The sequence below is a fragment of the Zootoca vivipara genome, chromosome 4 (genome assembly GCF_963506605.1).
Source record: "Zootoca vivipara chromosome 4, rZooViv1.1, whole genome shotgun sequence".
NCBI lineage: Eukaryota > Metazoa > Chordata > Lepidosauria > Squamata > Lacertidae > Zootoca > Zootoca vivipara.
The window spans coordinates 81,156,276-81,182,846 of record NC_083279.1 but is presented as its reverse complement, the minus strand read 5'-3'; the positions used below and the strand labels follow the sequence as shown (position 1 = coordinate 81,182,846).

The 26,571-nt window shown below is 42.3% G+C and overlaps 1 protein-coding gene across 1 annotated transcript in view; it reads right to left on the bottom strand.

The window, feature by feature from the left end:
* Positions 1-26,571, bottom strand: part of ARHGAP20 (Rho GTPase activating protein 20) — an 80,427-nt gene that overhangs the window by 8,452 nt on the left and 45,404 nt on the right. Inside the window, exons 3-9 of the mRNA XM_035116227.2 lie at positions 19,487-19,657; positions 14,752-14,901; positions 12,901-12,942; positions 12,397-12,481; positions 9,728-9,805; positions 8,707-8,773; positions 5,492-5,680 (exon numbers count right to left, since the gene is read on the bottom strand). Of these exons, the coding sequence (XP_034972118.2) occupies positions 5,492-5,680; positions 8,707-8,773; positions 9,728-9,805; positions 12,397-12,481; positions 12,901-12,942; positions 14,752-14,901; positions 19,487-19,657 (782 nt within the window). The remainder of the gene's footprint in view (positions 1-5,491; positions 5,681-8,706; positions 8,774-9,727; positions 9,806-12,396; positions 12,482-12,900; positions 12,943-14,751; positions 14,902-19,486; positions 19,658-26,571) is intronic.

Sequence of the window (26,571 nt, the reverse complement as noted above, 5' to 3'; positions counted from 1 at the left end):
TCCCAGGGCACATCATCATCCCCTATTCTTAATCTAAATATATAGAAATGTTCACGATTCGTTCGCAGGGGCCAATGTATGGAGATACAGGGGGGAGGGGACAACAGAGGGCTCAGACAAAAGTAAATACTGGGAAATAGAACCCAGAAACTGACAACTCCTCCAATGACGGGGGCCAATGCAGGAAGATACCGGGGGTAGGGGCCAACACTCCCCAGGAACAACAGAGGGTTCAGACAAAAAGTGCATGCTGGGAAATAGTCCTTTTCGAAGGGTGGGGGCCAAGGTATGGAGATACAGGGGGGAGGGGCCAACACTCCCCAGGGACAACAGAGGGAAGGGTATCCTACGGAAACACAGGGATGAGCCGGGGTGGAGGGAGGAGGGGCAGGATACGTCATGGATCGTGACAGGGTGGGTGGGGATCACAGGAAAGAACCACAGCAACGCGTGGCCGGGTCAGCTAGTGAGGAAATAAAGGAACGTCTTCAAAGTTGGTTGCATCATAGGCACCTAAAAGATATTTTTTAAGAGGATAACAAAAAAGGCTTTTCATACATGGTTTCTAAATTCCAAAAGGAGGTAATAGAAGAAAAATCAAAATTATTAAAGAAAATGTATAATATCCTTTTGGAATGGGAAACAAAAGAAGAAGTGAAATCAGTAATGATTAAATGGGCACAAGACATAGGCCACAATATACAATTTGAAGATTGGACAAAACTTTAGAAAGTAAATCTGAAATTTACGGATTGTATATTGCTAAGGGAAAATTATATGAAAATGATGTATAGATGGTATATCTGACCAATGAACTAGCCAATGAACAGGGGGAATGTTGGAGATGTAAAGAGGTTGAAGGGACTTTTTATCATATGTGGTGGGACTGTAAAAGAGTTAAGGTATATTGGGAAATGATTTACAATGAATTAAAAAAAATGTTTAAAACTTTTGCTAAACAACCAGAAGCCTGTTGGGTATTTTAGGGCAAGACTTGCCAAAAGAGAAAAGGACATTATTTATGTATGTGGCAGCGGCAAGAATATTGCTAGCACAGAATTGGAAGACTGGAGAAATTCCAACAAAAGAACAATGGCAAGAAAAACTGATGAGCTACGCGGAGCTGACACACAGACTTCAAGAAAAGGACAATAGGGATTTTGAAAAAGAGTGGGAACCTTTTATATTATATTTGCAGAAACAAAAAAAAGAATATTGATCTGATGGTAGGATTTAAATAAACTTTCACAATTTTATGGATAGGGAATAGGTAATGTAACAAAAGGAAAAATATGGTATTTGTAGAAAATAGCAGATTATATTAATGAGGTTAATAAATCAGAAATGGAAGTCGAGGGAAATCAAAAGGGGGGGGAGAGATGTTTATATAAGCTGTATGTTATAAGTATATTTGTAATAAGAGAAAAGAAAATTAAGAATTTTTTTAAAAAAAGTCAGCAGCACTTGACTGAAAAATGTACTTTGTTTTAAAGCTTGTTATAAACTTGTTTGGCTGGCGAGTTCTTTCCACAAAACATTCAATGATGTGAAAATGAAAACAATGCCAACTGCATGGCAGCCTGGTGAAAACTGTCACTGCTTGGCTTGCTTTTGAAAGCAAATTCTGGAGTAGGAGTTCTTTGCTTAATTGTCTTTCCAAACCATGAGATCTAGAAACTTAACCATTCAGGAATCTGATGCTGCACTGGGTGACAGTGTCAGCAATCACCTTTCTGGAGCCTAAGGCCTCCAGACTCAGCAGCCAGCTGCACCCTCTGTGTTACCATGGCAGCTAGCCAGAGGGGAGAACAGCAGTAGCAGTTATCTTCTTGGAACCAGAAGCAGTTGACGTAACCCCAAGTTCACGAAGACCCTGCTGATTTTCAAAATGGTTGCATTAGGCAGATACTCTAGATATGTATAGCAGCATTATGATCTGGGCTGTTTCATTTTCAACCCCTTTCCTATGTGAGCGATATGGAGGAGTGCTGGGTTGCAGCTGCTTAGCACTTCATAAGTTAAAACCAGTATTTGAATTGTGCCTGGAAGAGAATGGGGGAGCCGTGTAGGCAAGAGAAGACAAATGTAATTTGCATCAATGTAATTGGCATGAAATCGATCCAAAAATACTGGGTTGTATCCAACACTATAGTTCTACTGGTGCAGCAGACTTCAGTGTTTCTTCAGTTACTTTGAGACCAAATGACAATGCTCAGTTGCCTTATAAGAGACGGCTATATACTGTATTTTTCTGTGTATAAGACTAGCTTCCCCCCCAAAAAAATAAAGTCCAAAATTTGGGGGCGTCTTATACACAGGGGCCATCTCCCCCCATTTTCTTAAATCAAAGCCCCCCAAAATAGGGGTCGTCTTACACATGGGGGTGTCTTATAGATGGAAAAATATGGTAAATTCTTGAAGGGCAGACCCTCTGCAGTGATAAAATACATCACATTTATTGTTAGCAGTATCAATATAAGACACTGTGTGGATAAGTGAATGTTGGGACATCTGCCTATGAATATTGGGGGCAGGGGTGGAAACCTGCTCAAAAAGGAAAGGCTTCTTTTACACAGAATGGTTTGGATATATTTTTGTACTCAAGTTGTGACTTGGTCAGTTGACTGTGTCAAAAAACAGAGATGCAATATGTCTGCCTTGCAAGGCAATGCACATCCATTTTGGAAGCAACTGTCAATCTAATTCCTATGCAAACTTATTTCACGCTGCTGGTGGATTCTGGAAAGCCTGGGCAGCTGTCAGCAGGCAGAAAAGATGTCCAAAAGGAAGTACAATGAGACAAAGGAAGGTCAGGTTCTGTATCAAAAGCCAAAGACATCTGCACTAACATTTTTAAAAATAACAACCCACTTCTATATAGCCTCCTACTGAAGTTTGTGTTTATATATATATATATATATATATATATATATATATATATATATATGTGTGTGTGTGTGTGTGTGTGTGTGTGTGTGTGTGTGTGTGTGTGTGTGTATCAGATCAACATCTGCAGCATTGATGCAGCAACAGACTATTCTGGACTGCTAACTTTTAAAAATTGTTGTTTCCTCTAAGGAAGGGGCTAAAGATAGCAAAGATATACAACCACTTCACAAAGCAACAAAGCCGGGAGTTTCAGATGCTTTGCTCAGATTCTTAAGTTTCTAGGAATCATTGTTTCAAGAAAAAATGAATATATGCACGTCCAGTAGGGTTTACTGAGCATGCTTCTTATTGTGGCACTGAATAACCACAAGGGGGTGCTTCTGTTGCCAAATAACTCCGCAGAGAACAGAGAACAAACTCCTGATGAATACAGAAGAACAAAGTGGCAACAGAGATACTGGAGCTTCAGAGAAGCATTATATGAAGCTTGAATGTGGAAATTATCACCACCCCAAACAAAATAAATAAGAGAATCTAAAAAGAGATCTTTGTAGAGGTCATAAGAGAAGCTAAATTTGGAAATTACTTCCACTTTCACAAGTAGGGTGGCCTGGTCAATGAACTTGGAGCATTTTGCTGACTGTGATGGGTAAGAGCATAAACATGTCCATTATACTTGCAAAGTTGCTTCAGAAATAGCAAACCATGTGGCAAGGAGCCTGGGCAGGAGGGCAGAGGAGGCAGGTGTATTCTGTGACTGGAACAGCTATGCCATAATGCACTTGCTTACATTAGATAGTGGCATTACATTCTGTTACACAAAAACAATGCAAAGCTGTAGTCCTGAAAACAGTAGGCAAAGTCTTCTATGTATTAAAATAAAAAAAATTCCTTCAGTAGCACCTTAAAGACCAACTAAGTTTTTATTTTGGTATGAGCTTTCGTGTGCATGCACACTTCTTCAGACTTCTAACAAAATAAAAACTTAGTTGGTCTTTAAGGTGCTACTGAAGGAATTTTTTTTATTTTACTTCGATCCAGACCAACACGGCTACCTACCTGTAACCATCTTCTATGTATTGTTGCGTGCAACCCCAATCTCCAAGCAAGAAAGTGCTGAGGTGCCTGTGCTTACCCAGGGTTCAATTTCCATGGAATTATGGTCAGTGGAGATGGTGGTGTCTTTAGGATATATGGTTTCATTTACCCACATACACAACCTGAGCACAGGCTGAAGGAGCTCGCAGCGTCAACACCCCAACAGATCTTGCTTCCCCACCAGGTTTCCAGGAAAGTCCCTGCAGCCACAGTTTGGGATCAGCACAAAGCAAGACATGCTTCTGTGTCCCCAGCTTTCAGTTTCAGCCAAATTCTTATACACACAACTCTCTCTCGCACAGCCCCCCCCCCAGTCCTGTTGTTCTCCATCCTAAAATGATTGTAGCATCCAGTCAGGTGAAATGGGAAATGGTCCACCCATTCATCTCTATGGCAACAGAGCCACCTCTTTGGATATAGTAAATACCTGTATGTAACTGGCCAACCAAAGCTTAACAAAGGAACTGTTTTGGCTGGTTCAGCAGCCTCTTCTACAAGATTATAAACAGGCCCTGGATGGGAACCAGCGTCTCATCCAGACTGCCCCACCCACCAAATTCATAACTGGAAGCTTATCTAGCATTTCAGCTAGCAAACAAGCTTCTCCACTATGACTGAAAGAGGAGAAAGGAAAGAAGTGTGGGGGGGGGGCTAAGTGAGTGACTGCATTCATCACTGGCTCTGGCTCTGGCCACAGTCTGTAGGCAGCCCTTGACAGCTTAGATCTGAGGGAGCGCAGTTCTCAACAGAAGCCCATTCCCTCCTATAGGCCAAAGTCATAGGAAGTAACAGTGAAAAGATCAACAGGAATCCCATGGGAACTGCATGGGCATCCCAGACCACCTTCCAGAATCCTCTGTGACACACACAGGAGCTCCTCTGCAAATGTTCAGGAGTTCCTCAACTCACAAAAAAGAGGTTCCAGAAGCTACAACCTTTGATGCAACACTGCAATGAGAGAGTTCAAATGTGCAGTCCACCCCCCCACCCCCTCATTTTTAAGTATTGTTACTTCCCCAAGGCCCTCAAGAGGAGACCAAAATGTGAATTGATAGTATATAAATAAATTGCAAAAGTACTGATAAACCATTCAGGTAAGCCTTGAGAAATGTTCACTTATGGAAAAAACAGTGGAAAAGGGGGCAACTAGACCCAATGTGTTCTCTCTTTAAGCCGAGGAGGCCTTCTGAAGCTGAAGTATGATTGCTTTGAACAAAAGCTCTAGTCATTCACAAGCACAGACTCTATAATGAAGAAATCTGGCCATTTCCTTGCGAGCTTTGGCTGGCTTCAAGTAAGCTTTGGTCTAATAAGAGAAGAATTATTAAAACACCCTACCTTCTCCTAACCCTGGAGTAAGAAGTTTGTTTGGCATGACTCCCTGTCTAGCATGCCCCTGTGCTTCCTTTTGCCCATTGTCCAGGATGGATGCTGGCTCGTTACCACACAGAGTTAATCTGACAAATGTTCTCTGAACGAAGCTTCTGTAAGCAGAGAGACTCACCATTCAGCTCATGCCCAGTGGCCAGGCGCCTTGGCTTGATTACAAACTGGCACTGGCGCTCACGGGGCAGCTGCTCGATTAGGATGGCCTCCTGAACTTCCAGAGGGCAGACGCAGTCCTTTGATTCCTGGGTCTGAGGCAAAGTGTCGCGAATGTGGCTCATTTTAATTCCGAATGGATATTCGTGTCCTTATCAAAGAAAGAGGAAGAGGGTTTAATTTTCACCGAGTGGCGGTCAGGCAACGAATGAGCACCTCCCAAGGATGCTGCAATGATATTTATTATCTCTTTAAAAACAAACAAAGAAAGAAGACACACACCCTCGTAATAAATGCACTCCACTTGACATACACTACACTATGATCTCCGTGCAATGTTTCTTCTGATAAGCCTCAATATCTGTTCTCCCTCATTTCCCGAAACCTTAGCTAGCAGTTTGGTACTCGCCTGATTTTAGACTGCTGCAGCCTGGCATGCCTCCAGGTTAGGGTTCCCTCTCCTCCACTGTATTCCTGGTTTTCACTCTCCTGCCCTAAATAGTCAGTCACCATTGCATGGGCACTGAACACACTCAACCCTCCTTGGGCTGCTTTGGGTCCCAAGCCTTTAAGGTTTACCTAAATATTTATTTCCCCTACTTTGGCAAACTTCAGGGTTCTCCCAAGCCTGCTTTGGCTGCATAAGCCTAAACATCAGAAATAGAGGGAAATGAAATGCCCCATACATGTGCATTTTGCCAAAGGATGTGTTTCTGGTGGCCCAGTTGACCAGATGAAGCTTCAACATAGGGCTCCTTATCCTTTGCTGCAGAGATGGGGAAACTGGGGTCATACTGGCTGGGGCTGGAGGGAGTTGGGAGCTGAGCCACATCTGAAAGGCACCAGGTTCTACATCCAACTTCACAGTCTTTCTACTATTTAAATATCTGAAGCTCTTCCACAAGTTCTTAGTTTAGCTTCTTTTGCCCATTTACTTTCATCTTTCCCACCACAAGAGCTTCTTGTGCCCTTAAGACAAGGTGCTGCCCTCAGGTGCAATAGAGGTCATTGTTCCACGGCCAGTGCTGAAATAATATCTAACTGGCAGTCCTATAAACTTCTGCATCTGGAATTGGGAAAGGTGAGGAATGCCATCTTGTCTGTTTCCCCAGGCACCCAAATGTTTCATTACATTTAAATAGTGCTAGTTTACTAGAAAAAGAGGTGCTGGACCTCAATTTGAACATCTTCCCTTATTCTTTTATGGTGGCAATGGTGCCCACCTGAGAGGTGCCCAAACTGATTTCTGGCAAGTTCAGGCTGAAAAAAAGCCCTTCCTCTAAATTACATTTCCACCTCACCTTTTCTCCAAGGAAATTAAGGTGCCATACATAGACCTTCACCCTCACAAAAACTATGGTAGGCCAGGTTGAGAAAACATGACTGACCCAACACCACCCAGCGCACTTCATCGCTGAGTGGGGATATGAACCTGGATCTTCTGAGTCCTAGCCCAATGTTTAGCCATTACACTACACTGCCTTGGGCTGGATCTGAGTATAGATCTGTCAACTGCCACTAGCCATGGTAGCCAAATGGAACCACCATGCAGACAAACAAGTGAGGGTGGTTGTGAGGCTGCTTGGGAGCTTCCAGGTGCATCTGTCTGGCCACTGCTGAGTTGCACAGAGAAGTACATTTCAGATCACAACAAATATGAACAGCCGAGGCACTTTATGGCTCCAAAAGGAAAAAGGAGATATTCCAAAATTAATTCAAACACATCCTGTCTAATGCTGGAATAGCCTCTAGTGCGCTTGATAACTTCTGTGAAATGTTGCAGAGGATTAATCGTTTAAAATGTACTTGGAAGCTATGAAACCGGAAATCTGTTTGTGGGTGAAATGGGAGTCAAGAGAACAAAGCTGAAGTAACAAGGGCCACCAATTTGGCTTCTGATCTGCATCTGTGCAACTCCCACTGCAAGTCAAGTAGAGATGGAAACAGGGCTCTGGGTAAGCTTCTGGGGGAATGTAAAAAAAGGAGTATCACTTTAGTATCTGGCACGGTTTTAATAAGAGACAATTATGTTCTAACTTTCAGGGGAAGAGACTCTGTGAACTCAACATCCTTCCATCTGCTTTTCAAGACTGTTCCTGATATTTTGCACCAACAGATATAGAATTAAGACTACGTGCAGAATCTAAGAAGATAAATGGGTATCTTTCTTGATTAAAATGTCCAGTAATATAGCAGTACTACTATTATTAAGAGCCTGTAACTACAACAGCTCTTAACTGCAAGGGTGGGATGCTTGGATTTCATTGGTCAGTTATTTATCATTAATGATGTACTGGCAAACACACCACCACCCTAGACATTTTTACTTACCCAGTCTGCAGAAACAAAGAAGTGGATCTAGACCTGCATTACCATCCATAGGCCTGTGCCTCATGTAAGTTGGTTGTCATCTTCGGCTGAAAAGGACTAGCCACCCTCCCAAAGGAACTTTAATGGACTGATGCATATTTTTTAATATTTCATATTTGAACTCCCAAATGGAGAACACCATAAGAATTGCTGGCTCACCACAACCAAACTTGTGCAAGTAAGGATTGGGTTTCCTTTTGGTCTTGTGTGTGTGTGTGTGTGTGTGTGTGTTGCTTGCTTTTTGGCTGTTGCTATGTGCTCATAAAAAGCAGAGACGTCACCTTGCCGACAAAGGTCCGTATAGTTAAAGCTATGGTTTTCCCAGTAGTGATGTATGGAAGTGAGAGCTGGACCATAAAGAAGACTGATCACTGAAGAATTGATGCTTTTGAATTATGGTGCTGGAGGAGACTCTTGAGAGTCCCATGGACTGCAAGAAGATCAAACCTCTCCATTCTGAAGGAAATCAGCCCTGAGTGCTCACTGGAAGGAAAGATCCTGAAGCTGAGGCTCCAATACTTTGGCCACCTCATGAGAAGAGAAGACTCCCTGGAAAAGACCCTGATGTTGGGAAAGATGGAGGGCACAAGGAGAAGGGGACAACAGAGGATGAGATGGTTGGACAGTGTTCTTGAAGCTACCAACATGAGTCTGACCAAACTGTGGGAGGCAGTAGAAGACAGGAGTCCCTGGCGTGCTCTGGTCCATGGGATCATGAAGAGTTGGACATGACTAAACGACAACAACATGTGCTCATAAGCCCTGAGGAGGGGACAGGATAGAAAAGGAACTAAAACAGAAACTTACCAATAAGGGGATATGGAGCATCTTCTCTACCAGAATTCACCCAAAGCTGATATTCTTTTTCAGAGCCCTTTAAAAACACAACCACACAGGTATTGCAATTTGTTGTTGTAATTCTATATTGAAGAAAACCAAATAAAACTAAAATAAAGAAATGCAATTCCACAGTTAAGGCAGCTCCTATTATACAGGGCAGTCACAGAAACTGGTACTATGCTTTGTGGTTTCCTGCTCCCAGGAGTATGGAAATATGCAGCTGAGTGGTATTAGGAGATGGGGTATTTTATGCAAGGTACTACATAGGTGAAGGAAAGAAAGATGTATTTGATGGGATCCCCATGGCTCTTGGTATTCTTTAAAATACATGTCTTGCACCATAAAATCCTGCATTGCAGGGTTCACTTCTGTGGCCTGCAGACCATGCAGTCCCCCCCCCCCCCACAGAATCAGCGCTCAAAGTCCTGCTATTTATACACATGGCTCTGAAACAGAGGACCACAGCTAATGGAAGGGACTCCTACAATGCAGGACGTACAGCTTTGGCAATTTGTAACTCTGACCTAAGAAGCAAAATTAAGGCAAGAGGAAGAATCCCAAATCATTTCAGGCAGAACAAATCGCTTTATCCAGACTCCAGCTACAATCTTGGTTGAGAGCCCCACACCATTCTTCTGTAGGTTTTGTACATATTGCATGAGCTCTTGGGCCAACTGAGGCTTTAGAAGTGGGTGGCTAAGTGGAAGCAAGAGCCAAGCCTTCCTCTAGGCACAGATTCACTGAAGCAAAGAGGTGGATTATCTCTTCTGCTGAAAAGAGATGGGGCGATTAAAACTCAGATAGATAAATAAATATATTTCCTCGGAGTCCTGTTAATGTTCATTCCCTCACCAATGATTTTTCCTGGTGGCCCAAGTTAGAGAGTGCTATAGCTTTCTACTACCTATGAGATAACGTAAGCACACATCCGCCAATAATGCAAGTTGTTAAGAGTACATTTTTTAAAAATGACATCATGAATACTCACGTTGATTCCAAGTTGCTGCAAGGACATGAGGACTATGTCACTTGCTGTGTCTGTGTTGGTTATGGTTAAGGTTTTTGACTGTTGGGGGAGAAAAGAGGTTGAAGAGAACATTATTACCCAAATCACAGCACTTTAAAAGTAGTTAAGTACAGCATGAAGCTTATACTTTTGCAGGGGAAAATGTTAGCTAGAACTTTGATGTAATACCTACACCCAAGAAGCAAACCTAATGAAGCAACATTTAACTATACCATATACCTTTTCGAGGAAGGGCAGATCAAAAGTATTCTTAAATAATTATATAATATGGCTGCATGGAAACCAAACTTGTGATTAGGGAGATAGAAAAATTCCATCAGGAACTGAAACCAGAGCAGAAATTCTCACAACTTGCATGTTTGTCTGAGATCACTAACAGAAATCATGCAAGTGAATATGAGTGCTCTATGCGATTGTTGTTTTTTCAGTCAGCAAACATTATGTGAGCAGTTATCTTCTGCATTGCTTTTGACGCTTCTCTTCCACTGAAATGCACTAAAATTAATTACATAGTTAACTGCAAAAGCTTCTGCCCTAGCAGATAGTGAGACAAATAAAGTAAAAAAATGTCCACAGGACTTCTCGGTTTCAGAATCTTGTGCCAGTTTTTTCTCTGCAAAATATCAAAAACAGGCTTCTGCATGAGCCACTGAAAAATAATAAACTGACAAAAAGACTTAAGCGAAGGAGTACAAACGCAGTCTATTTTTGCCTAGGGATATAGCTGAATGATCAGAACATAAACAAAGGGGGGGGGAATAACATTTTCCCAAAGCAATGACATCTGGCACCCAGGAGTAGGTCAGTGCATTTGCATAAGGCTTGCCTTTGGCTAGAGAATATAATAAAATAATTTGTGCTGCATATGCCTCTTCCCTAACTAGCCCTTACTCTAGCATAAAATGAAACAATTCCCCAAGATCTCCAGCTGCTCTTGCAAAAAAAGGGAAGGCGAGCTTCATAGAAAGTGTTCAGATTTTTAGGAAGCTTCCATCTGCCACTCTACTGCCTTATCAGTGATATTTCTGGCACTACTGTGTTGTACTTCAATGATGACCAGTATAAGGGAATCTCCAGTGATTCAGTTTTAAAGGTTCTGAACTACTGCACAATTTTTGTGCGTACACAAAACTGCCAGGTGCCATTCCCCAAACATCTCAGCTGAGTTTTGTCAGTATGATTGCCCTTTGTTTGGAGGATATGGTCAGAAATACTTGCTTTGATTCTCAGTTCCTTATAGTCCATTTTATAATGAGCCGGAGTGATAAAAAATGAGAAAGAAGGTCATGGACCATTAGTAAAATGTGACTGGATAAAATCCCAGTGCTAGAATGAGATATACAAGGAAATTTGGGGGGAACAAGGAAGCATTAGGACAATGCTCTCCAGCAGAATTCACGCAGGAGACTAGAATTTTCTGACTACTGAGTACAGCATAGGGAAAATCTCAAAGGGCTTCTGAGATGCCTATTAGTGGTTTCCTACATTTATCTGTAGAAACAACAACAGGCAAGATGCTGGGTTTCTCTTTGGTGAACAGTCTCCAACATAGGAAATAGGAGGAGACTGAGAGGAGATATGATAGCCACCTTCAAATATCTAACTGGCTGTCACATGGAAGATGGAGGAAATTTGTTTACTCCTGCTTCAGAGGGTAAGACCCAAACCATTGGATTCAAGTTACAAGAAAAGAGATTCCAACTATACACCAGGAAGAACTTTCTGGCAGTAAGAGCTGTTTGACAGTGGTCATAAACCATGGTTTGTGAAGAAGCCAGGGTCATAAATCATGGCTTGAACTAGCCATAGTTTAAACTAACCAGAGCTTCCCCACGTTTGGTTGCAGTAGGGAGTTCTGATTAGTTTAAAAGCAGATGCTCCTGACTGCCTCCTTGCCATCATAGCAGATGAGATAGGGGGTATGGTGTTCAAGCCCATGGCTTGTTCATGTAATGTGAAACAATAGTCTGCAAAGACTCTGTGCTGTATTGGTTAAGGGTCTTGTAAACAAACACCTTTGTGCCGACAAAGGTCCGTATAGTTAAAGCTATGGTTTTCCCAGTAGTGATGTATGGAAGTGAGAGCTGGACCATAAAGAAGGCTGATCGCCGAAGAATTGATGCTTTTGAATTATGGTGCTGGAGGAGACTCTTGAGAGTCCCATGGACTGCAAGAAGATCAAACCTATCCATCCTGAAGGAAATCAGCCCTGAGTGCACCCTGGAAGGACAGATCGTGAAGCTGAGGCTCCAATACTTTGGCCACCTCATGAGAAGAGAAGAATCCTTGGAAAAGACCCTGATGTTGGGAAAGATGGAGGGCACAAGGAGAAGGGGACGACAGAGGACAAGATGGTTGGACAGTGTTCTCGAAGCTACGAACATGAGTTTGACCAAACTGCGGGAGGCAGTGCAAGACAGGAGTGCCTGACGTGCTATGGTCCATGGGGTCACGAAGAGTCGGACACGACTAAACGACTAAACAACAACAAAACAAACACCTAAATTCTGTACTCGGAAATAAACGTTACACATCATGCAGCATTTGAATTTTCACAGCTGCTTGCCAAGGAATAGGCTCAACGATAGCACTGACGCACTCTTCATTCAACGCGGCTTATGAACACTTACATATGCACAGTTTCCAATATCCTTTGCAATGATTTTCAACGGAATGCTCTTGGGATAGTCTTTTTCCTTCTCTTCCTTGATACGGCTGTCAAAGCAAGCAGAAATGGAGCTGTTTCACAAAACGGAGATTGAAATAACAGAATAATAGAAGGGAAAATATGTTATGCTGATGCTCTAAATGCAAAGAGCTCTTCTGAAACGGCTTGCCTCTAAAAAGCACCTTTAAAATGAGGATGGCCTCTTCTACACAAATAGTTTGATTATTCCCTTTAAATGGCTAGATTTGGATCCTGCAAAATTAAATCCTATTCAGTAAGAAAAGCTCCATCCAATTTTGCAACATACCAGTTTCTCTAATCTACTTTCACAAAACTTTTTCAATTTCTGGAGGCACAAAATGAAACTACATATCAACTAGATGGCAACAAGGAACTGTCCTAGGTTCAAAATGACAGACAAGACTTTGTATGGTCTATTATGGATAATGTGGCAGAACAGAAATACCTTTGTAGGAAAGTAAGCCACTTCTCTTTCTGTTCGATGGAACTGAAACAAAGAAAAACAAGTTTTAAATGGTAGCTATGTACCACATTTCCCAACTTAATAAAAGCTTTAGAATCAAAATTTCAAAGTAGATCCTTCCCTCCATGCCCAAGCTGAAAGCTAGCTGAGAAACCAAACTGGTTGGATGAGGCCAGCTGGTAAATGGCACCAATAGCTGTGGCCTTAGCAAGTGACCCATCAATTCATGTACCTCTTGTCTTTGTATCTTTTCATCTCCCAGAAAGTGTTTCAAAGACTCCCATGGAGTCAGAGGATGTTAAGGGAAGTATAAATTGCTTCCACATCATGCACTTCATAAATATTTGGACTTTCCTTTACAACAACTCTTGTAAAATTCTTCAAATGCCCTCTTTACCTCCCATTGTGAATGACTTGGCTTACATAAAATCTAAAATTCCCTTTTTAACAGAGGCCATCATATTTATAAAGTCAGACTATTTCAGAGTCAACAAAAGACAGTCAAGAAAAAGTACCTATTAAATCATGTTTTTTCCCTCACTGACACATAAAATCAAAGCTACGCTATCACCATAAACCAGAACCTACTTACTCTAAAACTGTAAAAGTGGAGGTCAGTGAGATTTCAATTAAGTGGGTTGTGGACTGCAGCACAGACAATCAAAGCTTTTCTGTCAAATTTATTTGGCAATAAATAAAAGAGTGCCACCTTATACATTCTCTCTAGATACAGACATTGCCATTAATAAGCCAGGCTGCCAATCTGTTACCAGGCTTGATTCAAGGTACATAGTTCTGGCCTGGGATAGACTATCTAAGAGAAAAAGCCTTCCACATACAAGCCTGCCCTACACTGTCACTCATATTCCAAGTGTCTTCTTAGGGGATCCTCCTGCCCCAGTCTTCTCCAATATTGAAAGCAAAAAATATAACATTAACCTAGAATTAGAGAGGTATGATAAAAGGGTATGATAAAAGCTTGGATTTATCCCAATATAATTAGATTTCATTTTGCTGTTGTTAAAAATAAAGGTTTTATTATGACTGATGAAGTGCCAATGGATTTCCAGAATAGAATGACAGAAGTTCAGTGGATGGAATCCAACACTGCACAACTACTGTATCTCCCACTCACGAAATGGGACTTCACCTTCCTATGTTTGCCCTGAAGACCTCTGCACACCCTAAAATCTGCTCCCCAACCCTTCCGGGCAGATTTTGGAGGTGAAGTCCATTCATAAGGAGAAATTCATTTCCTTCAGGCACGGACAGCAATTGATACTAGTACCAGAAGGGGTCCAACCTTTCTTATGTCTTCTCATCTCCCTCGCCCTTCTTGGCTGAAGTGAATCAGAGGGGACTGACCAACTGGCTCAACTGTTTCCCTTTTCTGCTCTATATCCACTGTGGGGACCACCAGGAGGACCTCAATAGCATCCCTCTCCCCAGAAACTCTGGAAACTGAAGCTCTGTGAAGGTGACTAGAGATCTCAGCAGCCTTATCAAAATGGCAATTTCCAGAATCTTTTGAGAGAAGCCATGACAGTCAAACTGTAAAGACAGAAGGTCTATACCACAAATGCACCACAAATACCATGAGAAAAGTAAGTATGACTTGCATGTATGTAAATTATAATTTCACGTTTCTCATTCCAAGCTGCAGAAGGAATCATGATTCAGCACCAACTTCATTTGCGCTATGAAGGGCCTCTCATTGAGGTAATTCATAAAAAAGGGTACTGGGCATTTTCAAGTCTTGGTCATTCATGAACTTTAACACTGTTGGATGAATGCAGGCAGGAAGGAAGGGTCAGTGCAAATAGTCTCTCATACCTGAAGCTGGCAACACAGTTGGTGGTGGGCCATCCTAAAACAAAAGACTTCTCCAGGTCAGTGCTACCCTCACAGACCTCTTCCAGGCAAGAAGCTGTCCACATGTCACAGAGACGCGCCTGGCTCTTCAGTTTGAAATGCAACTGTGACCTGTAATTAAAAGAAGTCTGTTCTAGTACATTCCTAGCAACCAAAGGTTAGAAATAACTACAAAACAGGCACATTTCAGCCAGCACAAAACTATAAAACAATGGACTCTGTTGAAACTACACACAGGAGTTGCAACTGACACAGCCCTGGAGGCAAAAGGGTGAACTAACAGATTATCACCAATTCAAAAATGGGGTTTGTTGGACCTGACCAAGTTCTGTAGTGAAACAAAGACAGCTGCCAAATGCTGTATTTCAAGAAAAACAGTGAATCCAGGAGTATATATCTGCCCTTACAAGTGGAAACAAGGGTAATCTCAAAGCCATGTCAAGAAAGGTCAGAGAATGTTCTGATTCCACTTTGGTATTCAAGCCACTTTGAGTCATTTGGTACAAAAGCAGCTCATTAATATAAATAAAAACTAAAATGAATATAATTGCTGACCTCAGGGTCTCTGTTGTGTGTGAAGCCTGGTGTGGAAGCATAAAAAAGCTGACATAGTAAGTATGGGGAAGGACACATGTACTTGGGCTTTCCCTCAACTCTTGACAGAAGTGCATCAATGGGACAAGCAGGCCTACCACAGACATGGAAGAGACACTTGACTTGAGCATATTCACAATTTTGCTGATTATTACTGCTTTGTGTGGTTTTGCTGCTGATATTAGTATTGATGTTTCTAATTTGGCTTGCTTTTGGTTGGTTATATTGTGTTTTATACTGCAAGCCACTTTAGACATCACCGCTTTTATATATGCAGGCCCCATCAACCAAAATGCTGATGAGAGAGTTTCTATCAGCCTTGCATTAGGAGTTCAGAGAAGACCTAACTTCCAGTGGGTGTTCAAATAGCCTTCTTTAACAGTCACTTCTGTCCAGAAGTGTTTGGCTTATTGTTAACTGATGCACTAGAAACTGAGAGCATGCCTTAATCCCCCCTCCCCCATAAACACACATACCTGTCATTCTCATTATAGGGAGCTGTAGCTGATCTCTATCACAGGGTAAGGAAGATCTCACATTCAAATAAATGTGGTATCTCTCCATGTTCTCACAGGGTAAGGAAGATCTCACATTCAAATAAATGTGGTATCTCTCCATGTTCTCGTTATGGGGAAGGTACACATGAGCCTTAGTTCCACATTCCCAGTCTCATTTCAAGAGGACTCCCAAAGGCTAAGCAAGGGCAGAACAAGCCCTGGGAGGGATAGGCAAAGTGGCATTTGTTCTTCAGTATTAGTCTAATTTGCAGTACAAACAACATAGGCCACATTCAGCAATCTAGATGTCCAATGTGAAAGCACTTGACCCTTGTGGATTTCAAAGGACTGACCTACATTTATGATGCTCTTATTTTTCCAAAGCTTTTAATATCTGGTCTGTTAACAGCTGGGGCTGGATGCTGTGCCGCAGAGGAACTGGCACCAGTTCAAATATCCACAGATGTAAACATAGCTCTGGACACAACTCGCTGGGAACAGCCTCCAATGCAAACCTCACTGAAATGAACAGGAGTTGGGCAAGATCACAGCTGTTCTATTAAGTTCCACTGATGTTTCCCCAGGCATTCTAGGTAGACAGTGCCTTCTGAGAATCATACTTCTGTATTCCCTATCATAGCTCCTGCTCCTAGTTCAGTGTTTAATGTTGAAATTCTCAGGGGTTAATGTGATACAGAAAATGGCAGTGTAAATCAGCAGGAGTATAGAGCATTCCTCCCAATGAGAAATGATTACAACATTGGGAGATATTTTGTTTTTTTAAAAAGGTAAGTACAGTAAGTGCGAGATAGATATATGGTTTGGAAAAAACTAGATAAAGAAAAGTTTATCTTCTTCTCTCATGGTACGAGAACCCAGGGCATCCAATGAAGCTGAATGTTTGGACCAAAATAAGGTGCCACAAGACTTTGGTCACATCCACACCAAACCTCCCTTCTTCTGCTATCTCAGTTTCAGATATTTCATTTCTGGGAAATGTTATATTCTTATGGCTAACTTTTATTTCCTGGCAGGGATCTTCCCAGGAAAATCTGAGATACACAGCTTTTCCTCATCACTTATCCCCATGCCGGGAAAAGCTTCATTTTATCTGTTAAATTTCCACATACTGAGCAGTCATTAAAGCCACAGAAGCAATATCCAAAAAGTTGGCAGCCAAGCTGACAATTCATTGTCTAATTAAACCATTAAAAGTGTTACAGCAGCTCAGCTCTTTGTTGAAACCACTTCAACGCAAATTGCCTAAATCAACACGGTACAGAGTTGGTTTACAATAATGGAGTTGGTACTAATGTCCATCTCCTAGGAGCCAGCCTCAAATAAAATCTAAGAACCGAGTCATGTATCTCCTGTCACTTCTGACTACACAATCTAAGCCAGCCTTTGATTATATACCCTGTGTATCAGCAACAGACCTGGCAATCACCTTTTTAATTAACACCTTGCTCTCTTCACTTCTTGGCTTTCAAAAACGTTAAGAGTGCCTTAGCACATTAGTTGTGCCAGGCAGTCTGTCAATCAAAGCCACTTGGGTGTGAACATGAAAAATACAGGATATGATGTCCATATTCCTTTATCCCCACTTTTGACCATCAAGGATGCATTGGGTGACTGTAACAGGGCTACATGCAATGTTTTCCATAGATTAACTACGGTAGTTATCTTACTTTTCCGAGGGTTTTTTACTCCAAAATAAAGTTTAAAAAAATGGTGGTGGTGGTGGGGTCTTCTTATACATGGGTAGTTGCCTCCGCAAGCAGGATCTAGCGATTGGGTGGGTGAATGGTGTCTGCTGCAAGGGCTGCTTTTCTATTGGCTGCTGCTTTGTCAACCAGGTGGATTATTTGTGGATGCGTCAAGGGCTGCTTTGGATTGGCTGCTGCTTTGTCAAATGGGTGGGTTATTAGTGGATTGTCAATGGCTGCTTTGGATTGGCTGTCACTTTGGCAATTTGGCTTGCATTGCATTGCTTGCGATTGCTAGCATATGCCCAGTTGGGTGAGTGACATTTGGTTCGGCATCCCCCCCCAAAAAAATTGCTCATTTTGTTAAATGTGAGCCCCCCAAAATAGGAGGCGTCTAATACATGGGGGCATCTTATAGATGGAAAAGTTTGGTATTTGATGTTTCTTTTCTTAAAGCACCAACCTATTTTCCCTTCTTGTCTCCTTCTTCATATTTCTAATAAAATCCTTCTTTAATTTGTCTTTGGGGTTCAGAGTGCATTTGCGACAAGTTCAAGCGGCTTTGAGTTCAGGTAAGGAAATCTATCTAGTTCTTAATAATTAGTGGTTTAAAAACAAAGAGAGATCCTATCGATAACTATCTCATAAATAGATTTATTTAAGTGAGTAGTATTCATATAAACTTTACTAGAGCAGACCCACTAAAAGTAATGGATATAACTTAGTCATGTTCATTCATTTGAATGGGTGCTCTGAATAAAACTTCATTCAATGCCACTCTCTGCTCTGTTATCACGAGTACACCCTTTTGCTTTAATGATCTTGCATTACCAAGACCTGTTTGGAAGATGCTCTGAAACAGAAGGTGAGAGCACCAAGGAGTCTGGGTAAGCCGTCTGTGTGCAGTCAGGCTTGACACTGAGCTTGGATTATTCACTCAGCCATACACAAATTAAATCAAATTTACAAGCTGGAGCTCTAGCATTCCAGCCTCCTGTAGTGCTTGCGGTTTCGGGCAATCCTCAAGGGTTCTTTCACATGTGATTATATGTGAGGAAGAAGCTAAGAAGGAAAAAGCCTGATGTCGTATAGTAAGTGTTGTACTGCCTTCCCCAATTTGGTGTCTTCCCATAGTCCATGGTGGAAGTGAAAAAACATCTGGAGGGCACCAGGTTGGGGAAGTTTGGTATAGTAGGTAGGACCATCATTGGTTTATTTATACAGTGGTACCTCTGATTAAGAACTTAATTCGTTCCGGAGGTCCGTTCTTAACCTGAAGCTGTTCTTAACCTGCGGTACCACTTTAGCTAATGGGGCCTCCCACTGCCACCGCGACATTTCTGTTCTCATCCTGAAGTTCTTAACCTGAGGTACTACTTCTGGGTTAGCAGAGTCTCTAACCTGAAGCGTTTGTAACCCAAGGTACCACTGTATACCACTTTTTTGCCTCCAAAGCAGTGAACAGATTAATACAACAAAACTACTATAAATACAGATACAAATGCACAATTAATAAATACAATGAAATCATAAAATAGCAAACCCCCAGGCCCACCATGAATGGGCTTGCATGAGCTGCATTCATGCACTTGCCACCAGTGCAACTGCCCAAGCAATAAGCTTCTTCCCTGGAAACAGCTATAGTTGTGGTTAAATTCTTACAAGAAGTTGGGAGGTGATACGGAATGCAATGCTGCAACTGACTCCTGAACTACAGTTATGCCTTCATTAGCCCATGTAGCTATCCCCATCTATTAGGTGTAATAAATCTGGTTAAAGAAATAGTAATAACCAGGTAACTACAGGAATATTCTGAGCTTCAAACCCCAAAACAGTAGTTTGTAAAGAAAGAAAATTATCAGGAATCTCAGAGAGTCCTTTCTTCAGCACTGGACTTACTTGGGTTTGGCGACCACAAGAATATCTGTAAAGAGGAAAAGGTGTCGTTCCTGGGTCTGCAGGCCTGTCTTCAGCTGCACGTGTCCATCCATAAGGAATGTTCTGCTGGGACAAAGGAAGGACTGCACCAGCGGACATGTCTCTGGACTGATGGGAGAGAAGCAACTTTCCCTGTAGCAAATGTGAAAGGAAGACAGTGTGAGCTGAACCAAAGAATCCACATGCCATCCACACAGCAATATGAATGAAGAAACCATTTCAAATTTGAAATCCAGCTGAGAACCGAACAAGTTTTATATACTCAGAATGGAAATGAAATTCAGGTATCATTTCAGGGCTCAGAACAGGATTTCCTCCAAACTCTGACAAAAAAAATTCAGATCTTTGAAAATGATCACACTTGGAACCTATTTAGAAAGAAACTCCACAAACTCTTATTTGAATACCAGTGACACCCCACGTAACACCCCCCGGTTTTAATTTTACCATCAGAATTTGCTAAATTCCAATTCTTGAGTTTTATCCAAGTTTTGATTTAGTTATTGGTATCATAGATGTGTGGGGCAACATTTATTTTATCTTTGGGAAAACCCAGTTTTGTCCCCAGCTTTCCTTTACCCAGATTTTTACACACACACCCCTTCTGCATCTGGCTGTGCACAGTTTCCCAGAATCTTCCATCCTTCCCCATCCAATCCTATTTACTGGGAACAACAACAATTGAAACAGCTGACCACCCAAATAACTTTGCAGGAACGTTCCCTGAGTGGAGAGACTAATGCTGTGTTTGGATGCTTCTTGGCTTCACCATCCTGGTGTTTGTTATGGCCCTTGCTGAGTGCAGCTGCATCATTCAGAGGTGTCTAATGACAATGCTGACTTGGGAAACCCTAACAGCTGGTGCTGAGAGGACACAAACTACAACCACAGGGAGGATGCATATAGTTGCTGCCTGACTGTGAGAATCCAGCCTTATCATTTGTTTGTTGGGTCAAAAATACTGTATTTTATTATTTCTTAAGTCTGATTGATATTTTCACTGCTACAGTGGTGAATCTAACTGGTGAATTCATAAACTAGCAGAGATTAACTGCTGACTGTGTGGGTTAATCCCCAGTTAGGTCAGCAAACAGGTTTAATATCCAGTTTGGCTCAGATCTGCCATTTTTAACAACTCTGCAAAATTGACAAACCCTTCTCTCCATATACCACAGGCCCCCTTCTCCTTGGTTTAAATCTCCAAGAAGGAGAACAGTGAATCAAGAAACTCTGTCCCAATCTGGGTACTAGTCATAATCTTATTCCACCACATGATATTAATCTAAATCAGGAATAGGCAACCCGGGTGCCCTCTGGATTTTGTGAGACTCCCAGCCAGCCAGCATAGTCAATCATCAAGAATAGCCGTGCTACAAAATAGCTCTGCAACACACTAGCATTCCACAGCAGATGTTCAAAGGTTTTTTGAGAACGTTGTATGGAAATGGAACCCTGAAGCTAAAGTGTAAAGGAAATGGCATCTGCTGAATTCTTGCTTGGCATTCTGCTGTTAAATAGATACAGCGGGAAAACTAGAAATAAATAGCAGTCCTTCAAGCAAGCTCAATTAGAAAAAGTACCGGTACCCACATCTGAAGACATAGTGTTCCAGAAATTAGGGGGGGCGCACTTCTTTAGTTTAGAAACAGGGGGAAACCCTCCATTTATCATCTTTTTTCTTTTCTTGATTAAAAAAAAAGTAAATGCACAAAGAAGTTTTTCTACTCTTCTTTGCTTCATGCATTTGGGTCATACCAGGGTAATGAACTCAGATTATTAAGATAATGCGGATTTCAGCATTTATGGAAACTTATTCAAGAATTATTTTTTAGGGTACGCTTTGGTTGCACAATGTATTCGGGATTTTCGGTCTCATTTCGATTTTTGCCTGGCATGTCTCCCATATTATATACAAAAGCAAGCAGAAATCATTAAAGCTTCAAATTTCACATGCTAAACTGGATGGTGTGATAATGTCTGAACAGTGTGCTCAAACTGGGAGGTGAGAGACAAGCAGAGGAAATTGTAGTTGAGGTGAGGTGAACAATTTTGAAAGCCTTTATTAATAAGAAATCCTATAACAGCCAAGATTCAGGACGTTCACAAATAGTAACTGTAACCCCAGTGGGATAATAAGCAATTTCTCCTTTTTGATTCTTGCATTATTATCCAGAAGGGCAAATATGCATAAAGAGGTTTTTCAGGTGCAGTGTGAAGAATCCAGCAAGTGTAGAAAGGCCCCATCTGCAGTATACCTTTAAAGCAGTATAGTATCACTTAGACCAGGGGTCCCCAAACTAAGGCCCGGGGGCCAGATGCGGCCCAATCGCCTTCTCAATCCGGCCCGCAGATGGTCTGGGAATCAGCATGTTTTTACATGAGTAGAATGTGTCCTTTTATTTAAAATGCATCTCTGGGTTATTTGTGGGGCCTGTCTGATGTTTTTACGTGAGTAGAATGTGTCCTTTTATTTAAAATGCATCTCTGGGTTATTTGTGGGGCATAGGAATTCGTTCATTCCCCCCCAAAAAATATAGTCCGGCCCCCCACAAGGTATGAGGGACAGTGGACCGGCCCCCTGCTGAAAAAGTTTGCTGACCCCTGACTTAGACAGTCATGGCTACCCGCAAAGGATCCAGAGAACTATAATCTGTTAAGGGTGCTGAGATTTGTTAAAAGACTTGTGCCCTCACAGAGCTACAATTCCCAGAATTCCCTGGGAAATGAGATTAACTGCTAAACCATTGCTTTAAATGGGGCCAATGGGTGTGTGCAGTTTTTGAGAGCTACTTTATTAAACCAAAGAGCATGCAATAAAAAAGCAAAGTCAAAGGGTTAAAGTTTCAATCAAGTGTACTGTGGAACTTTTGTCCGAGAAATATTATGCACCGAAGGGTGTAAAGCAGCAAAGCTCTTCTCTCTCTTTTCAAACTATTTGTTTTTACTTTATTCATAAAATAAGAAAATGGACAGAAATGCCACCAACTGAGGACCCCCACCACCACGTTCCAGGCATGTGCAGATAATACCATTTACAAAAATAAAATAAAATCCTCCAAAATAAATAGTAATGTAAACAGGGAGGAACTGAGAAGCCTGCTCTCATCCCTCATTTCGAGATCAACTCATACAAAGTAAAACATTCAGAACATATTTGCTTGAACTAAAGCCAAACCATTTAGAATGTACATAAACAGAAGCATATTTACTAGACCCTAAGATAAAATCATTCTGGAAGTTTCTGTATACTTAAGGAGGACGGGGGAAGCAACCAAGCCAATATGCCAGACTGGCTTGGCTCCTACCAACTTTCACTTGATCTTCTCCATCAACAAAATAAATCATACAATATCCTAAGGACGTAAGAAAAGCCCAGGTATATCAGGCCAAAGCCCCGTATCCTGTTCCTTATGGTAGCTAATTGGATGTCTATCTATGAGAAGCCTGCAAGCAAGGCGTGAGGGCAGCAGCCCTCTTCCACTTCCAGCGCTTTGTCTACACCAGGCACCCCCAAACCCGGCCCTCCAGCTGTTTTGGGACTACAATTCCCATCATCCCTGACCACTGGTCCTGTTAGCTAGGGATGATGGGAGTTGACGTCCCAAAACAGCTGGAGGGCCGAGTTTGGGGATGCCTGGTCTACACAGTACCTCTGATCCTGGAGGAGGTGTAAGTTCACAGGCTAAGGTACGTGGCTGAGTGAGTCACTGAAGAGCCACTTTCCATTTCCACCATCCACTGGGGATCCAACAGCAAGCAAGTTGGAGAGCATCAGCAGGCATCAGGGTGGACTGTTATCAAAGGTCACTTCCAAGTAATTCTACTGGGTTGACATAAGAGAAAGGGGCACATCCTGTGCTTTTATCCTGAGCTTTTGGGACTTGCCTATTAAGCATGGGATAGGGTGTTAGATTCTTTATCAACTGTTAGTATTTTAAGTATTATTTCTTATCAACTATTAATACCTTAAGCATTCTTATTTTTTAAAACAACAACAAAGAGAAACAAAAGTTTTGTCAGTTAAATCACATTATTTGTTCACCCAGAACCCCTGAATTTTTAGTGCTCTCTGTGTATGTGCATGTGCGATAGAGACCTTAATTTTTCTAGTTGAGGTAAGCTTTTGCTTAATTCATCTCAACATTGTTTGTTTGTTAAGCTTATTAGTTGCTTGTCACCCAAAAGCTCTTCAAGTGACTTACATTATACCTTGAAGAGCAGTGGGGAGGGGCATATGACGCATTAATACATCTGGTGAGGAATAGCTCAGTCGGAAGAGCATGAGACTCTTCATCTCAGCTCAGGGTTGTGGATTCGAGCCCCACATTGAGCGAAAGGTTCCTACATTGCAGGGGGTTCGACTAGATGACCCCCGTGGTCACTTCCAATTCTACAGTTCTATGAATATGCCAGGGACGCGAGTGGCGCTGTGGGTTAAACCACAGATCCTAGGGCTTGCCGATCAGAAGGTCGGCGGTTCGAATCCCCGTGATGGGGTGAGCTCCCATTGCTCGGTCCAAGCTCCTGCCAACCTAGCAGTTTGAAAGCACATCAAAGTGCAAGTAGATAAATAGGTACCGCTACAGCGGGAAGGTAAACGCCGTTTCCGTGTGCTGCTCTGATTCGCCAGAAGCCGCTTTGTCATGCTGGCCACATGATCTGGAAGCTGTACGCCAGCTCCCTCGGCCAATATAGCAAGATGAACGCCGCAACCCCATAATTGGTCACGACTGGACCTAATGGTCAGGGGTCCCTTTACCTTTACGAATATGCCATACGATATATTGAGGAAATAAAAAACCCACCCACCCCATAACAATAATAAAAAACATCAGCAATACACAAACAATAAACAAAACAATACTCCCACCCACTAACAGACAAAAATAAAAGCTCAACACTGACACCCCCCTCCCTCACCCGAAAAAACATTCACATCAACCCAGTGACTTTAGTTTTCTCCCCATCCATCAAGAAGTCTGGCATCAAGGCCAGCTGCTTTAAAGTAGAGGTAGGTGGGGAGGTTCCTTCAGCATCTCTCTTCTTGTTTCTGAGGCAGCAGCAGTGAAAGCAGAGCAGGAAGTGTCGTGTCACCCGAGGGCAGGAATGATCCACAGGCATAATGCAGGAACGAATCCAGCCCGTCTCTCCCATCAGTGTTCAGCTCTAGGGAGTTCCGACAGCCCTTCCCGACGATTTATTACGACTCATGTCTTGGAGACACTGAGCACATATTCAGAGTCCAGCAGAGATAAAACGCAGACGGAGCCAGGCTGAGGTTGTGTACTAAAAGCTACTTTATTAAGCATAAGGCAGAACAAAAGGAAAACATGTCTCCTCTCGCTGAGAGAAGTCCGAAGAAGAAAAGATACAAACGGAAACAGAATACAGCAAACATCCGCTCCCCGTGATTCCAACAATCTTTGCTGGAATGCATAACACAGGCATGTGACCTGCACAGTGAGAGGAATAGACACCTAACATCAAGATGGCAGAAGTTCTACCTGCTCTGCAGTTGTCCCTGCTGCTGCTGCTCCTCTCCTGCTGCTGGTGCATCACCAAGCCAGTCAACTCTGAATGACCTTTTCCTGAAATTTAAATAACCCTATAACTGTTTGGTTATATTTTTAAAATAGCAGCTGCCAGCCTTGGAACTGAACCAAGGACCACCCTAGCATTTGGAGCACCTGGATACTATCCACAATTCAGACATACAATCTAGCTCCAGGGCAGCATGGCAGATGGCCAACAGAAAGTCACTGACAGACACCCAGAGGTCCAAACTACACCTGTGCTTATTAAGTAGCAGGGAGCTTTGTATATTGTTTTTCCTTGACTACAGGGACAAGGGAGCCAGATATCTTTTTGCAAAGGCCATGCTCGTGTAGAGGACAATTCTCTCTTTATCCCCAAGCGACCGGCCTGGGAATTTCCCAAAGGCTGGCCACCTAGCCCAGCATTGCTTCCCCAGGATCAGGGCCTGTTGTGATGGGCCAAAAGCACTGCCCACCCCAGGACTCGGTAAGCAGACAACATAGAGATTAGCCACACAGTCTGGAGGGGTTTTTTTTGGGGGGGGGAATCCCCATTGGTACCAGTTTTTCCTAATTTTCCTAGCCCTGTATGTGAGGAGAGCAATCTCCATTCTGCTATCAGCAGGGAATTACAAGATAGGATAATAGAATTATAGGGTTGGAAAGGATCCCGAGGATCATCTAGTCCAACCCCGTGCAATGCAGGAATATGCAGCTGTCCTATGCAGGGATCAAACCTGCAACCTTGGTGTTATCAGCACAATGCTCTAACCAACTGAGCTATACAGCAATGGTATGGGATAACTCTCTCCTTCTCAAGTGCTGCCTTCAGAGTGAGAAGTGGATTCCCCTGGTCCTTTAATTACTGAAGGAAAAACAAGTGTGATCTAGTTGGCCCCAAGTTATTTTGACAGACAGCTTTAGTCTGACAAAAACTTCACCTCCCCAGTTTCTGGATTTAGCCAACTTGCTCCAAGAACATAGAAAATGACAGGAGGCAAGGAATGTATCATCTTGGATGTGGACAATTCATGCCCATGCCCCTTCCCCAAATGACAGTGTAATTCTCAACCAGAGCTTTGTTTCCTTTTTAAAATATATCTGGTAAAACGGAAACTTCTAAAAGGGGAAAGACAGTAGTGCAATATGTAATCTTAGACTCTGTGTGTAACAGTTTAACCCCCCCTCCCCGGTAATTATTATTACTTCACTTACTTAACAATGTGGTTAAGCCCACCCTACTGCATTTGGTAGCCCTTCAGGTTATGCTGCTAAATAGGGCCTTGGAACCCAAAGCCTGCTTGGACAGCACCATTGGTCAAAGACATGTTTTCTGCATAATGCAGCTTCATGGCAAAATCCGTCATTCTGCCTAAACCCATTCGCTACTTTGCCTCTTTATGTGACATCCTGACCTCTGACTTACAGCTAGCACGTTCCTGAAGTCATCCTGAAAGAGCTTTGTCAGGTTTTGTGTAATATGGGTAACTGATAACTCTGCGCCCAGCATTA